The sequence below is a fragment of the Calliphora vicina genome, chromosome 1 (genome assembly GCF_958450345.1).
Source record: "Calliphora vicina chromosome 1, idCalVici1.1, whole genome shotgun sequence".
Taxonomy (NCBI): domain Eukaryota; kingdom Metazoa; phylum Arthropoda; class Insecta; order Diptera; family Calliphoridae; genus Calliphora; species Calliphora vicina.
In genome coordinates this window covers 163,681,534-163,695,575 of record NC_088780.1, presented here as the reverse complement: position 1 = coordinate 163,695,575, position 14,042 = coordinate 163,681,534, and the positions used below count along the sequence as shown (strand labels likewise).

The window sequence follows — 14,042 nt, the reverse complement described above, 5'->3', positions numbered from 1 at the left end:
CGATCTGGATCAGTGATTGACACACTTAATACAACAGCCATTTTATTTTTGTTATGCATAGAAATCTAGTCGAATCAATGATCAAAATAGATAGAATTGTTTTATTTAATACATCATAGATCACAAAGCCAAAATACAATAGTGGGTCAATAAGTCCACGACTTTTTTAATTTCACTGCTCTTAACTGCTTCAGTCAACAGGCATCTGTCAGTTGACTGCCAAAATTTGAAAAAGTTGCGTAGTTTAGTTTGTGTTTGACAGCCATTGAAAGCAGACTTCCTCGTGACTTGAAGAGAAATTGGGGAAATGTGAATTCCGTGACTTGAGGAGAAATGGGGAAAATTTGAATTCCGTCTCCTCATTAATACCAAGGTGAAGCTAGATAAATACTAAAGGAACTCTGCACCATCAATATCAATGGTAAACAAGTAAGAAAGTATGGTCGGTCAAGCCCGACCATATAATACCCTACACCAAGTAAATGAGTAAAAATATTTTTCTTTTAAAATATCAATAGTTTATATTTTTGAGTGATTTTCGGAAGTGGGCCTTATATGGGAGCTATGACCAATTATGGACCGATCACCATAAAATTAGGTTGTGTGATTTATGTCTATATTAAAGTTAACTATGTTGAATTTTGTGTGTATACCAACATTTTTAAGCGATTTATGCAGGTTAAAGTGATTTTCGGAAGCGGGTCTATATGGGAGCTATGACTAATTATGGACCGATCGTAACAAAATTTGGTGACATGAATTTTGTATATATAAAACTTATTTGGGGCGAAATTTGTGTAGATACATAGATAAATTAAACATTTATGACCGATAAAGTCTAAAGTCGAGGGGACATTTGTATGGGGGCTAGGTGAAATAATGGACCGATTTCAGCCAGTTTCAATAGGCTTGGTCCTTGGGCCGAAAAAGTAATATGTACCAAATTTTATCGAAATATCTTCAAAATTGCGACCTGTACTCTGCGCACAAGGTTTACATGGACAGCCAGCCAGCCAGCCAGCCAGCCAGCCAGCCAACCAGACGGACGGACGGACGGACGGACGGACATCGTTTAATCGACTCAGAAAGTGATTCTAAGTCGATCGGTATACTTTAAGGTGGGTGTTAGACTAATATTTTTGGGCGTTACAAACATCTGCACAAACGCATAATACCCTCCCCACTATGGTGGTGTAGGGTATAAAAAGTGGTTTACTGAATTTCGTACAAGCCGTACAAGCACGGAAGATGGCGAAAATTTTGGACGCCCAGTTGAGGTCTCTAAAACCGAAACAATTGAAAAACAATCACAATATGGTGTTGTACGATCGGATAATGAAAGGTCGAAAGATTGTGGAAGCCATAGGCATCTCACATGGCTCAGTGGTTGCAATTTAGAATGATCACTTGGGTATGAGAAAGCTTTCCAGCAAAAATCCATGAATTAGGCTACGAAATTCTCCGAATTTATCCCCGAGAGACTATTTCTGGTTTCCAAACCTGAAGAAATATCTAGGCGGAAAGAGATTTGACTTCAACGATGAAATCATATCACAAAAAATACCTATTTTCATGACCTCGACAAATCTTATTTTTTGGAAGGAATAAAAAAATTGGAGAAACGTTGGACAAAGTGCATATATGCACTTTATAGAGCTGTAATCCAAAAATCTATATTTCATTCAAAAAGTCATGGACTTTTTGACCCACCCTTGTAGTTACTGGGGCAGCTCATGTGGAAGTAGAAAGTTATAATAATTATTGGTGTAAATTAGAGCAAAACATACCTTTGAATACTTTGCGACGTCGTCGTATGTTAGTGTGAGATCAATACATAGGAAATGCACAGCACATAGGTTTTGAGGATTACTGATCTAGATAACACTATTTTATAAGCCTAGAGGAAAAATCTATCCACAGCTAAAGTTTAGTATTTTCGAAAACATTGTTTATGTATTGAGAACTCGACAATTGTTCTAATTCACAAGGTCTCTTATGTCATATTGTCATAATGTGCTAATGTTTCACAATGGTTTGAAAATGTTGTTTTTACCTTTCAAGCAAGAGACTAGCAGAGACCTACGCCGAACGCCCAAGAGTCTGTTAAGACGAGCCGCCGAGTCGTGATATATTAGGACATTATGACAATATGACATGTTAATTGTGAATTGAACATAAATCCCATTGTCGTCTAATTACAGTCATATTTAATTACAACATATGACAAGGCTCATTACAGCCTAGATATCATGAAAAATTCCTTGAAAATACTTAATTGCGATTACTTGATTGCGATTAATTGATATTGCTTACTGCGGCGTATTTCAATTTAGATAATTGTCATAAACAGATTCTATGAATATAAATTACCTGTTTTTTAATAGACTCTGGTTCTGGATATAAAACGATATATTGAAAATTACACATGTTTCACCATAACTCGAGAATAATTAAAAAATATATCAAAAAATTGTTTAAACAAGTGATCAACGATGTTTAAAATTTCGCAACTAATTTGTTAAAATTAGAACGTTTATATTTGATTTTCCAAAAAATTTTCTAGACGAGATTATTAAAAAATCTTAATATTTTTTCATAAAAAATTATTTTAAACAAATTGGAATATTAATGACAACATACTTTTAGAACACTGTTTAGTTAATGTCTTTTTGTGCTGTTGTATTTGTTGTTATTATTGTTATTGCTTTTAACCTTTTGACGAGTTGCCTTTTTTTGTTTTGTTGGTATTGTTGTTTTATTCCTGTTCCTGTCGCTGTTGTTGGCATAGTGTTGCTTTAATAGCAAAAACATTTTCATTGTAATCAGTTTTTTTTTTGTTGCTGTATTATTTCTATTTCTCTTGTAATTCATTTTTCCATTCTTTTTTACTAAATTATTGTTCGTCTTCAGTTGGCTGCCGCTGCTGTTGGTTGTTGTGCTTTTTTGTTGTTGTATGAATCCAGCAGCAGCATCCACAACAACAGAAGAATCCTTCATCATTTTTCATTTAGTTTGTTAAATAATTTTTTTTCTTTCTTTTAGTTTGTTTTGTTAGTAGACTCAGCACTATTTTTTACTTGAGACTTTTATTTGGTTTTTATGTGTTTCCTATCGGGTGAAAATGGGGAGGGAGGGAGTGTGTTTGAGAGAGTAGAAGTGATGCTCACAACATTTACACAAACATTAATACTGTTATATTTTTTGTATGACTTTGTGTTTTTTTGTTTGTTTGTTGTTGTTGGTATTGTAAATTCATTGCTTAATTTAGTAGTTTTTATTTCTATTTGTTTTCCTACTCTTTCTCTCGCTCTGTCTGTCTTCCTTTGGCTGAGTGTGTGTGTTTTTGTGTGAAAGAGTAACTAAATATTCCTTTCATTTTCGCCGTAAATAAAAGAAAATTTTTCAATTTACAAATGAGCTTGAGCATACCTTGAAGTTTCCGTTTTTATTTTCTACTTCCTGTTTATATTTGTCTGTGTGTGTGTACGTGAGTTTTAATATATTTTCTTGTAAATTTATATTAAAAAAGCCTTTTTTTTTGTTGTGCAAAAAACGAAAATACCATCTTGTATTTTATTATTTGAAATACAAAAATCTTATCATTTAATGTCGTAATTTTTATTTTCATTTTCGTTTTTCTCTAAAGAATGCTTGCAGTGTTGTGTAATTAAATTCAATGTTTTTTCTCTCTCTCTGTCTCTCTATCTATCTGTCTTTATTAAATGAAATGTAATAAATTTATATCATTAAATATAAGATTTATTTTTAAGTTTTCATCTGTGTACTTCTATTTAGTGAATAAAATACTAAAATTTATGAACAAAAAAAGAGAGGACCCTTTTTGTCATAAAATGTTTTAATTTCATCGTTGTTATTGTCATTTTTTGTTTGTCAACCAAAAATAAAAATGCAATTTTATATTTTTGTTTTATTACCGAAAAAACGGCTCGTAAAAATGTTTGTAGATAATTAAAATGGTCATCAAATTCATTTTATTTATATAGACTTATTCAGCATTTTTAGGATATTAAAAAAAAATTCATAAATATTTAAAGCATATAAAAAAATTAAAGCAAAATATGAAATTTAAGTAATATTTTGTTTTAAAAGGTATTTTAAAAACAAAAATTTAAATACATAAATTCTAAAATGTGTTAATTTAGAATTAAAATATTTAGAAATCCTTTTATTTCCTTATCTTGCTTAGTATTTAACAGCGAAAAGTTTACAAAAGCTATTGAAGCTAACTTAATGAACTACATTTAAAGCTTTTAATATAAACAGCTTTCAGTTCTAAACGACTTTTACACATTTCGTTTAAAAATCTTAAGACTTTAAATTTAAAATGATAGAAAAAAGCTTTTTAAACTTTGTTTAAAAATTTAACTTTAAAAGCTTTTTATACTAAAATTTTAATATAAGTTTTCAAAACTTAAGATTTGCTGCTTATTTAATATGAAAATTGAGGAAAGCTTTTAAATTAAAAAAAATTCCAAGACGTTTATAATCAAATTAAAATTTATTCAAAGATCATTAAATCCCTTCAAACTAGTAAAAAGCCCTATTAAAAAGTTCGTTCCAAAAAAAAAGTTTCTCAATAATAGTTTAAAAATATAAGGGGAACTTAAAGAACTTAAGTTAGGGCTTTATAATAGTTATAATATTAAAAAAACTTTCAAAACTTAGGAAGAGCGTTATAAAGAAAAGCTTTATAATATTAATAAAAACTTTTAAAACTTAAGAATTTTCGCTTATTTAGTGAAAAGCTTTGAAGTGTGGAAAGCTTTTAAAGTTTTTTTTAAATCCGAAACATAAGTTTTGGAAACAACTTTAAATCAAAACTAAACTAATCCCCTTATTTTAGAAATCACTTTTCACCCCTTATTCATAGTATTTTCATACAAAATTTTTAAAAATTCTTTATAATATAATAAAATATGGGGTTACTCTACAAACATTTTTACTTTAATAATTTTTATAAATTTTATTAATAACTTTTTTATTTTTCTATTATTTCTGCATTTCTAGCTTTAGAATTTCTATAATTTAAACATATTTTGCATAAATTAACAATTAATACCATTTTTTTTTGTTGTTAAATATTTTAACATAAACAAAAGCAAAAAAATATTATAAACAAAACTATTTTGTTTAGAAAATGAACGTGTTTTTTAAGTTTTTTTTTTCAATTTATTTTAATTAAAAATTTATTTTTTCCCCCAAAAAAAAAAACAAAAAAACATAAATAAATCTGTGGAATTTCATGACAAATTTCTACAAATTAATTAAATAAAACAATAAAAGAATGAAAAATGATACCAAGCCAAACATCATAAACATTAGCCAGCCACAAACAATAACAAAATGTTGTTTTTCAAAATAAAAATTGTTTATAACACTCGAATTTTTATTACAAATTAAAATTTTTTGAACGAATTATTTCAATGTTTTACATATTTATTGTGTGAGTGTGCATTGATTTCATCGTTCTATAAAAATAATTAAAATGGTAAACAAATCGAAATCAATAGTGTAAATAAAGTGCCAATGACATTTGGCGTCATCAACAATAAAACCAACCAACCAACCAACATCAGCTCGTCATGAGTTCAACACTGTGATAAATATCGATAAATTTGATACGATTATTGGATTTTATGTTCAATAATAATGATTGCTCGTTCGCATTACAAAATGCGTGGTCGCTGGCTCGGTTTGTTGTTTGGTTGTTTATTTAAAAATTCTTGTTTATTCATGTTGAAAGTTATTTTACATTAGGGGAAGTATTCCTAACAAGGGCATAATATAGATTACAGAAATATATTAAATAGTATAAACTGTTATACTTCTGGTATACAATTACTTCTACGTATATGACCTATTTACAAACCCAATGTGTTGTAAATCAGATACACACATTGCTGGGTCTTATACTTGGCCTACTCCCTTTACCATCTAACGTCTAATACCCAGATTTTCATTTAATACAGAAGTCCGTATTATGCTCATATTTAAATAAATAGAATTATGTTTGATACTCGGACCGTCTATACAACTCAGGCTAACGTATTATTCTCAGACAACTCTCAAGTTTTATACTCAGACTACCGTCTTATACTCAGCCTACTCAGAATACCGTGTTATAATTAGACTTCTGTCTTATACTCAGTCATATGTCTTATATTCAAATTTCCTTCTTATATTCCCACAATTCAGAATACCGTCTTATAATCAGACTACATCAGTCTCATTCTCAGAATTCCGTTTTATACTCAGACAACTCAGGCATCCGTCTTATACTGAGACAACTCAGACTACCGTCTTATGCTCAGACTTACAGAAGTCTATAATCAGACAATTCAAACTACCGTCTTATACTTTTTATAGCGTCTTAGACATATGTTTTATACAGTATAAGTTATACTCAGCCAACTCAAAATACCTTCTTATACTCAAACTTCCATCTTATACTCAGACAATTTAGAATAATATCTTATAATTAGAGTACCGTTATATACTCCGTGTTCTGTCTTATACTCAGACATCTCAGAATACCTTGCTGAAAGCAGACTTATACTCAGACTGGCGATTTATAATCAAACATATGTCTTATACCTCGATAACACAGACTACCGTCTTATACTTAGACTTCTGTTTTATACTCAGTCAATTCAGAATACCGTCTTATAATCAGACTTCCGTCTTATACTCGAACTTTCGTCTTATACTCAGTCAATTCAAATTACCGTTTAACAATCAGACTTCTGTCATACACTCAGACTATTTATACCCAGACTGTCTTATACTCAAACTTTCCTCTTATACTCCGTCAATTCAGACAAACCTCGGTCTTATACACAGACTACCGTTTTATAGTCATACAACACAGAATACCGTCTTATTTTCAGACTTCCGTCTTATACTCGAACTTTCGTCTTATACTCAGGCAATTCAAAATACCGGTTAACAATCAGAATTCTGTTAGACTATTTATAACCAGATAATTATATTTATACTCAGATAATTCAGAATACCGTCTTATAATAGATCTACGAACACTAAAGTCTTATACTAAGACTAAAGTCTTATACTAAGACTAAAGTCTTATACTAAGACTAAAGTCTTATACTAAGACTAAAGTCTTATACTAAGACTAAAGTCTTATACTAAGACTACAGTCTTATACTAAGACTAAAATCTTATACTAAGACTAAAGTCTTATACTAAGACTAAAGTCTTATACTAAGACTTATACTAAGACTAAAGACTTATACTAAGACTAAAGTCTTATACTAAGACTAAAGCCTTATACTAAGACTAAAGTCTTATACTAAGACCAAAGCCTTATACTAAGACCAAAGCCTTATACTAAGACCAAAGCCTTATACTAAGACTAGAGTCTTATACTAAGACTACAGTCTTATACTAAGACTAAAGTCTTATACTAAGACTAAAGTCTTATACTAAGACTAAAGTCTTATACTAAGACTAAAGTCTTATACTAAGACTAAAGTATTATACTAAGACTAAAGTCTTATACTAAGACTAAAGTCTTATACTAAGACTAAAGTCTTATACTAAGACTAAAGTCTTATACCAAGACTAAAGTCTTATACTAAGACTAAAGTCTTATACTAAGACTAAAGTCTTATACTAAGACTAAAGTCTTATACTAAGACTAAAGTCTTATACTAAGACTAAAGTCTTATACAATATTTAAAAATATTTAGTCTTATACTAAGACTAAAGTCTTATACTAAGACTAAAGTCTTATACTAAGACTAAAGTCTTATACTAAGACTAAAGTCTTATACTAAGACTAAAGTCTTATACAATATTAAAAAATAGTATACAACTCTTATACTTAGTTTAAAGTCTTATATAAAAACTCAAATCTTATACCTAGACTGAAGATTAATCTCTTATACTAAGACTACCCCCAAAATTTCCGCACAAATGGTTGACTTCACTAGTACAATAACTCTTATATGAAGTCTCTATCTTCCCCCATTAGCTTACCTTCCCTTATTAAAACTCTCTGTGTAACCTCTGTAGAAAATCGTGTTTGGCTTCAGTTCAATCTAGTTCATTCATTTATTGTTTATTTAAATTATATTTTGATTAAACAAAATATATAAAAGTAAAAATACATATTTATTTATATATATTTTTGTTGTTACTTATATTTCGTTGTTTTTTTTTATACTCGTTTACACGGGAACACAAGTATAAATTTCAAATATAATTTCATTTTACTACAAAACTTTACTTTACAGAAAATAAATAATAAACAGAAATTGTTGTTTGATTTATTTATTAGTTTTTATGTTTAATACTTTTTTTGTTATTATTATTTTTATTTTTATTATTGTTGTACTGTTCATTTGTTTGTTTAATTTATTAGTGCTTTATTATTTTATTTTTCTCCAACTATTTTTCATTTATAAATATTTATCTTGTATTTATGATTCAAAGTAAAAAGTTTCTAGTTTCCTTATCTTAATTAAACAAAACAAAAAAAATATATAAGAAGAATTAAAAGAAGTATAAATATGTTGCCCTTTTGATAAAAATGAAAGAAAAACTATTTATTTATTTCTTTTACAATCAATCAAAAATGTAAAAGTACCGAACAAAGGAGAACTTTTAGTATAAAAAAACGAATATTAAATATCAATGAACCCTTTAATATTAAGAGAAATAAAATGAATCATAAATAATTTCCTTAGATAAATGAAAAATAGTTTTTAATGTTTTTTTTTCTTCATTATTTTTTTAATTATTTAATATTTGTATTATTTGTTTTAAATGAAACCTGTTTTGGAAAATTGTGCATTAATCTATTTTCATTTATTTCTTCGTGTTTGCTTAAAAATCTTTATGTCCCCCAGACTTTTGCAAGGGTCGTGAAACGTTACAGAATCTCTGTGATCAAATACCAGGTGATGCATTATTATACTCACTATTTAGAGAGAGTGCTGAACCAGTGAAATGTCCTCTAAAAGGTAATAATTAAACTTTAAATTGATGTAGTCAAAGTACAAATTGTTAAGGTTTTATATTTCATATCCATAGGCCCATTTATCTTCACTTATAACCGAGGCAATGGCGAGTGTAAAAGTCCTGTTTCCAATATTGAAAGTTGCACCGAAGACAGTCGTTTGTTATTAAGTTTTCAGGCCTGTCCAGATGTTGTGGGTACAGAAAGCACGGGTAAGCTATTAAATATCTGACTGGTAGTTGAGCTAAATTTTTAATTAATTTCTGGTTTTCGTTTCTAGTGGAGGAACTCACTTGTCTGGCTACTTGGAAAGATGGTAATTCTCGTTATTTGGTGGGTTTAGTGTCGCATCATCATGCCATATCGAATGAGGAACGTTATCGTTGTTTTGTCTATGAGAAAATATCCTCATTAATGGGTAAGTTTTTCAAAACAGTTACCACATGTAGATGTTTTCATAACAAATAATTCTTATAGATCTTGGCCACTTTGCTGGACCCAGTATGTCCACTTCCAAAGATGCGGAGTACAAATTGGCACAATCGGGAGATGCTACCTGTAATGGGTTGGATAGTGCAGAGGTAAGTAAAGGAAATATTTTACAATATCCAAATCCAAAACTCCAAAAACTCAAATTTAATGACTCTGCACTGTTAGCAATTAATGTTTAATTACCTTTTATCTTTCAGGTGGGATCCCGTATAATGTCCTTGCGCAAACCGCCCGTCACCGAGAGATGTGACTTCCCGGTATGGTTCAAAGGTCCCCGACATTGGCATGTATTAATGGGAAATGCGGTCTACAATTATCATTCAAAGTAAGTGTTCTTAAAAACATACAATATTTTACTTACTAATTCCATACATTTTAAATAGTGATGGTTCCATACACATTATCAAACCCAATGGTTACATGGAAACTCGAGCATTGTGCGAGCAAATCAATAAACAAACCTCCACGGAAATGATGTCGGTTGTACACTATACCACAGGATGGTGGGTTACTTTTTTAATCCCTTCTAAGACACCTAAAATTAAATAATTTTATTACATTTACAGTCAATCCGGATTTATGTGCATGATGTTTTATCGCCGTGATACACATGTCATTGAAATACAAACGGGTAAGCCAGCCTCGCGACTAGAAGATGCCTGTGCCCCCGATCATTTCGATATCAATAAAACTCCCTATATAACATTATTGGGTAAGTTGTTTAAATTTTGATGCTAGAATCATTTAAATTTAATGCATTTTTCTATCTCTATATCCCAGCCTCTAATCCTGATCCTCAAATTTGCCCCATGGAAGGTTTATACAGTCTAAGAGGTGCTATAGGTCCTCCTTACTTGACCACTAGACATAAACGTAATCACAATAAGGTACATGGCCTACACAATCATCATCACCAGTATGAAGGCCCAGGAGGGCGAGAGTATTTGCATAAAAGGTAAATAACTAAAATAAACTTTCTTTTTAACCTAAACTAATATTTTCTCTTTATTTCTTTTTACTTATTAGACACAGCTCCCTTAGTTTCCGCAATTCCCAGCATGATGAAAAGAATGCCTGGCATTCGAATACCCGTGGTCTTCCTATACGTTCACGCCGTGATGCTTCTAGTACGGTTACTCCTTTGGCCACTTCAGATACAAATCAAACACAAGCAGCCAAGACCACCCAAGAAATTTTGGTGGTGGGTAATAGCACTAATGTTGGTTTCGTTCAGAATCCCGGTAGTGATACTAGATTAAGGAGTAGACGCAATGTTCCTGAATGTGTTACAAACTATAAGGCCCAACGTCAGTTGTGGGTGGGCTGCACGGAGGCGAATGTGATTGATGTGCGCCCATTGTGCAATGATGAGGGTGATGAAGGTGAGTTTATGAAATTGTGTTGGAAAAAATTTATATTTTTTACTTGGTATGTGAAACTGAAATCGGTGATAATTTATATCGAGCTTCCTCAGAGATTGTACTATACGAGGATCTAATCAGACGAGTTTAAGATTTTAATCTAGAGTACCGTAAGGATACCTTCTACTTCGGTGATAATTTCTCTCGATTTATTTAGAGTATCCTGTGAGTTCGCACTATACGACTTGTTATAGATGGGATAACATCAGACGAGTTTATGGTTTTAATATGGGTTACCGTAAGGATACGTTCTTGCTCCTACCTTGCTGTTCAGTTCTCTAGACCTTATTAGTCAAACATCCATCTATTCTTTTGCAGATGACAGCCAGATTTGCCATTCCAATTCATTAAAGGAATGTTGTATGCCAACATTCAAACGCACGACAGATCATGTTGCTTCATCTGCTTCCATGGCCGGTGGAAATATCAAAGAATCAGAAGCTCTTGATGTTCTAGACATGAGTATTTAGTGATGTTCGCTGAACTTAACATAGTTTTCATGTGTCAAAGGAGCATTCAAATGACTCGATTTTTTAAAGCGATGTAGGAAATACTTCACTCCATTTGATATCCTTACCATTTACACCTCCTATATCCGACCGAAAATGGAATACAACTCTCATATATGGCCGGTGCTTCAAAGACTATTTTGGAGTGTCTCGACTTACTCCTGACAGAAGGAGCACTGTAGCAATGAGAAACATTGGTTGGGTGTGACTTGAGAATGCAGAAGTTTTAAAAAATGTTCACTTTTATTTTGAAACATTTGTACAATATAAATTTATTTAAAGTATTGACCATTGTTAGCTATGATCTTTTCCTTCTGGGAACATATGGATTCCCAGTCAAAAGAACTGCTCATCTTTTGAGACCAAAGAACGAATCAAGCTAGTTTCGGATACTCTGTTCTGAAGTGAAGCGTATCCCAGAGACAGCGTTCTATATCGATCGAAACAAATAGTAGTCGGACGGGGCAAGGTCTAGACTATAAGGCGGGTGAGACAAAACTTCCCAACCACTTCTTTCTAAATAGTTTTTAACAGGTATTGCAACAGGTTGCCTAGCGTTGTTATTATGGAATATTACGGTTTCATGTCTGGGCGTTTTTCGTCCAATTATCGCTTCAAACGAATCAGTTGCGTTCGGTACAGGTTCCCTGTGATGGTCTGGTCAGATTTCAACAGCTCATAATAGATAGGACCCTTTTGCTCACACCAAATACAAAGCCTTACCTTAGCGCCATGGATGTTTGGCTTTGCTGTCGATTCGGTTGGTTGGCAGGGCTTCACATACGATCTCCAACGCTTCGGGTTATCGTAAATGATCCATTTTCCATCGCTAATAATGATTCGGTGCAAAAATTATTTTCTTTTATAGCGTTCAAACATCATTTCCGGCATGCAAAATCGTCTTTCATGGTCTCTCCGTTTCAATACGTATGAGACCCAATTTCCCTGCTTTTTAGTGAATTTTGCTGCTTGCAAACATTTGAAGTAATTCCTCTAATTCTTCAGACCTTTTTGACTAGCCTGGGCGATTTTTGTCTTCCGTGTTAAAATAACTACTTCTGAACCGCACAAACCTTCTGTAGTATATTGAAACAGATATAACATATTCGTCATAGGCTTTGGTGAGCAAAAACTACTTTCTAAAGTGCAGTACAAAATAAACGTTTAAAGTGACTACACTCTAGGTTACGTTGAGACACTTAAGTGTCAATTGACTTCATGCTAAGTATACTTGAGCAAAAAGAAAATAATCTGTATGAGACTTATAACAATTCAATTTGTATAAAACCAGTTTGTACGAATTACTCACAAATCGTTTAAAGTGACTACACTCTAGATTACTTAGAGACGCTTAAGTGACAATTGACTTCACGTTAGATTACCTGTAACGATTAACTTCTCTCTGCACTACAAAGAGCACATATATATCAAATGACCCAAAAAATATCAATTGGAGTCAACCAGATCTTGGAGTGGTCAGACATTAATGACAATTACTGTCTCTAAGGGATACATGGTAAAACTGCTGGGACGTATAGCATTTTGATTGTTTGTATAAACATTTCTCTGGTATCTTCTAATTCTACAATTTTATAAATCTATAAATTATATTTTAAAAAATATGGTCCTTCGCACTCAATTTGATATGTTATTTACAATTGTTCTTTTTTTATCTCCTTACAGAATATTCCTGTCATGGTTCTTGGTCCGAGAATAGTACGGTCTACATAATTGCCAGACATAAAGGTACTAAGCATGGTGTTTGCATAAGCTATCGGCCGACCGAAGGCACCTCAGCCAAACTGGTGGTGGGAGATGCCTGCTATCGAGGCACACTAAAGCCACCCGAACATCATTTAGTGGCCAATTTATCAATATTTGGTAAGTATTAAAAAAAACTCAAATAAATTAAAAGTTAATGAATTACTTTACTTTAATGATTTTAGGTAAATGCGGTGAAACCGGCTCCCACTCCCCCACCATGCCCGTAGTCAGTTGGTTTAACTTGCTGCTGGCCACCATATTAATAACATTTTTGAGTCAATTGCCCATACAAAGATGATTTCGTAACTAAGAAACTTCGCTTCAACATAATCTAGACTTAAGTATAAGCATTTAACGAAATAAGCTGACATATACATACATAGTAAAAACAAAAGAAGAAAGAAAAAAGTTTTCAATCTTTAAAAATTAACAAAATATATATTTCAAAAAACAAAAAACTGAAAAATTAATTTGCAAAAACAAACTCACATGTTAAAAACACAACAAAACCAGAAACCATTTTTTTTTAATTTAAGAACTAAAACAGAAATTGCACCTCCAAAAAGTTTTTTAATAAAAATTTCCAAAAAAACAGAATTATATAGAAATTTAAAACTAAAAAAAATTTAAAATTTTAAAATGAGACTAAAGTAAAAATATAAAAATAAGAATAAATGTAAATACCTAAAAAAAAAACAAAAAGTTTGCATTAAAAAAAATATAATATATTAAAAATAAACCAACAAAAAATTGTGTTATTAATGAAATAAATAATAAAATTAAGATGAAAAAAAAGCTCTGATTTTTTGATTTTTTTTATAAGTAATAAATGTCAATAATTATTAAACTTAAATT

General features: G+C 31.1%; 1 protein-coding gene across 3 annotated transcripts in view; it reads left to right on the top strand.

Annotated features, from left to right (window-relative positions):
• Window positions 1-13,742, top strand: part of aus (argus) — a 111,593-nt gene extending 97,851 nt beyond the window's left edge. Inside the window, exons 5-15 of one of the 3 annotated variants that reach the window (XM_065516513.1) lie at window positions 8,892-9,005; window positions 9,076-9,213; window positions 9,282-9,419; window positions 9,479-9,582; window positions 9,691-9,818; window positions 9,877-9,996; window positions 10,060-10,205; window positions 10,274-10,448; window positions 10,520-10,875; window positions 13,107-13,304; window positions 13,370-13,742. In XM_065516513.1, the coding sequence (XP_065372585.1) occupies window positions 8,892-9,005; window positions 9,076-9,213; window positions 9,282-9,419; window positions 9,479-9,582; window positions 9,691-9,818; window positions 9,877-9,996; window positions 10,060-10,205; window positions 10,274-10,448; window positions 10,520-10,875; window positions 13,107-13,304; window positions 13,370-13,485 (1,733 nt within the window). In that variant the 3' untranslated portion in view covers window positions 13,486-13,742. Of the gene's footprint in view, window positions 1-8,884; window positions 9,006-9,075; window positions 9,214-9,281; window positions 9,420-9,478; window positions 9,583-9,690; window positions 9,819-9,876; window positions 9,997-10,059; window positions 10,206-10,273; window positions 10,449-10,519; window positions 10,876-13,106; window positions 13,305-13,369 lie in introns of all 3 variants that reach the window. The other 2 variants (XM_065516511.1, XM_065516512.1) reach the window with 2 other exon arrangements.
• The last annotated feature ends 300 nt before the right edge of the window (window positions 13,743-14,042 follow it).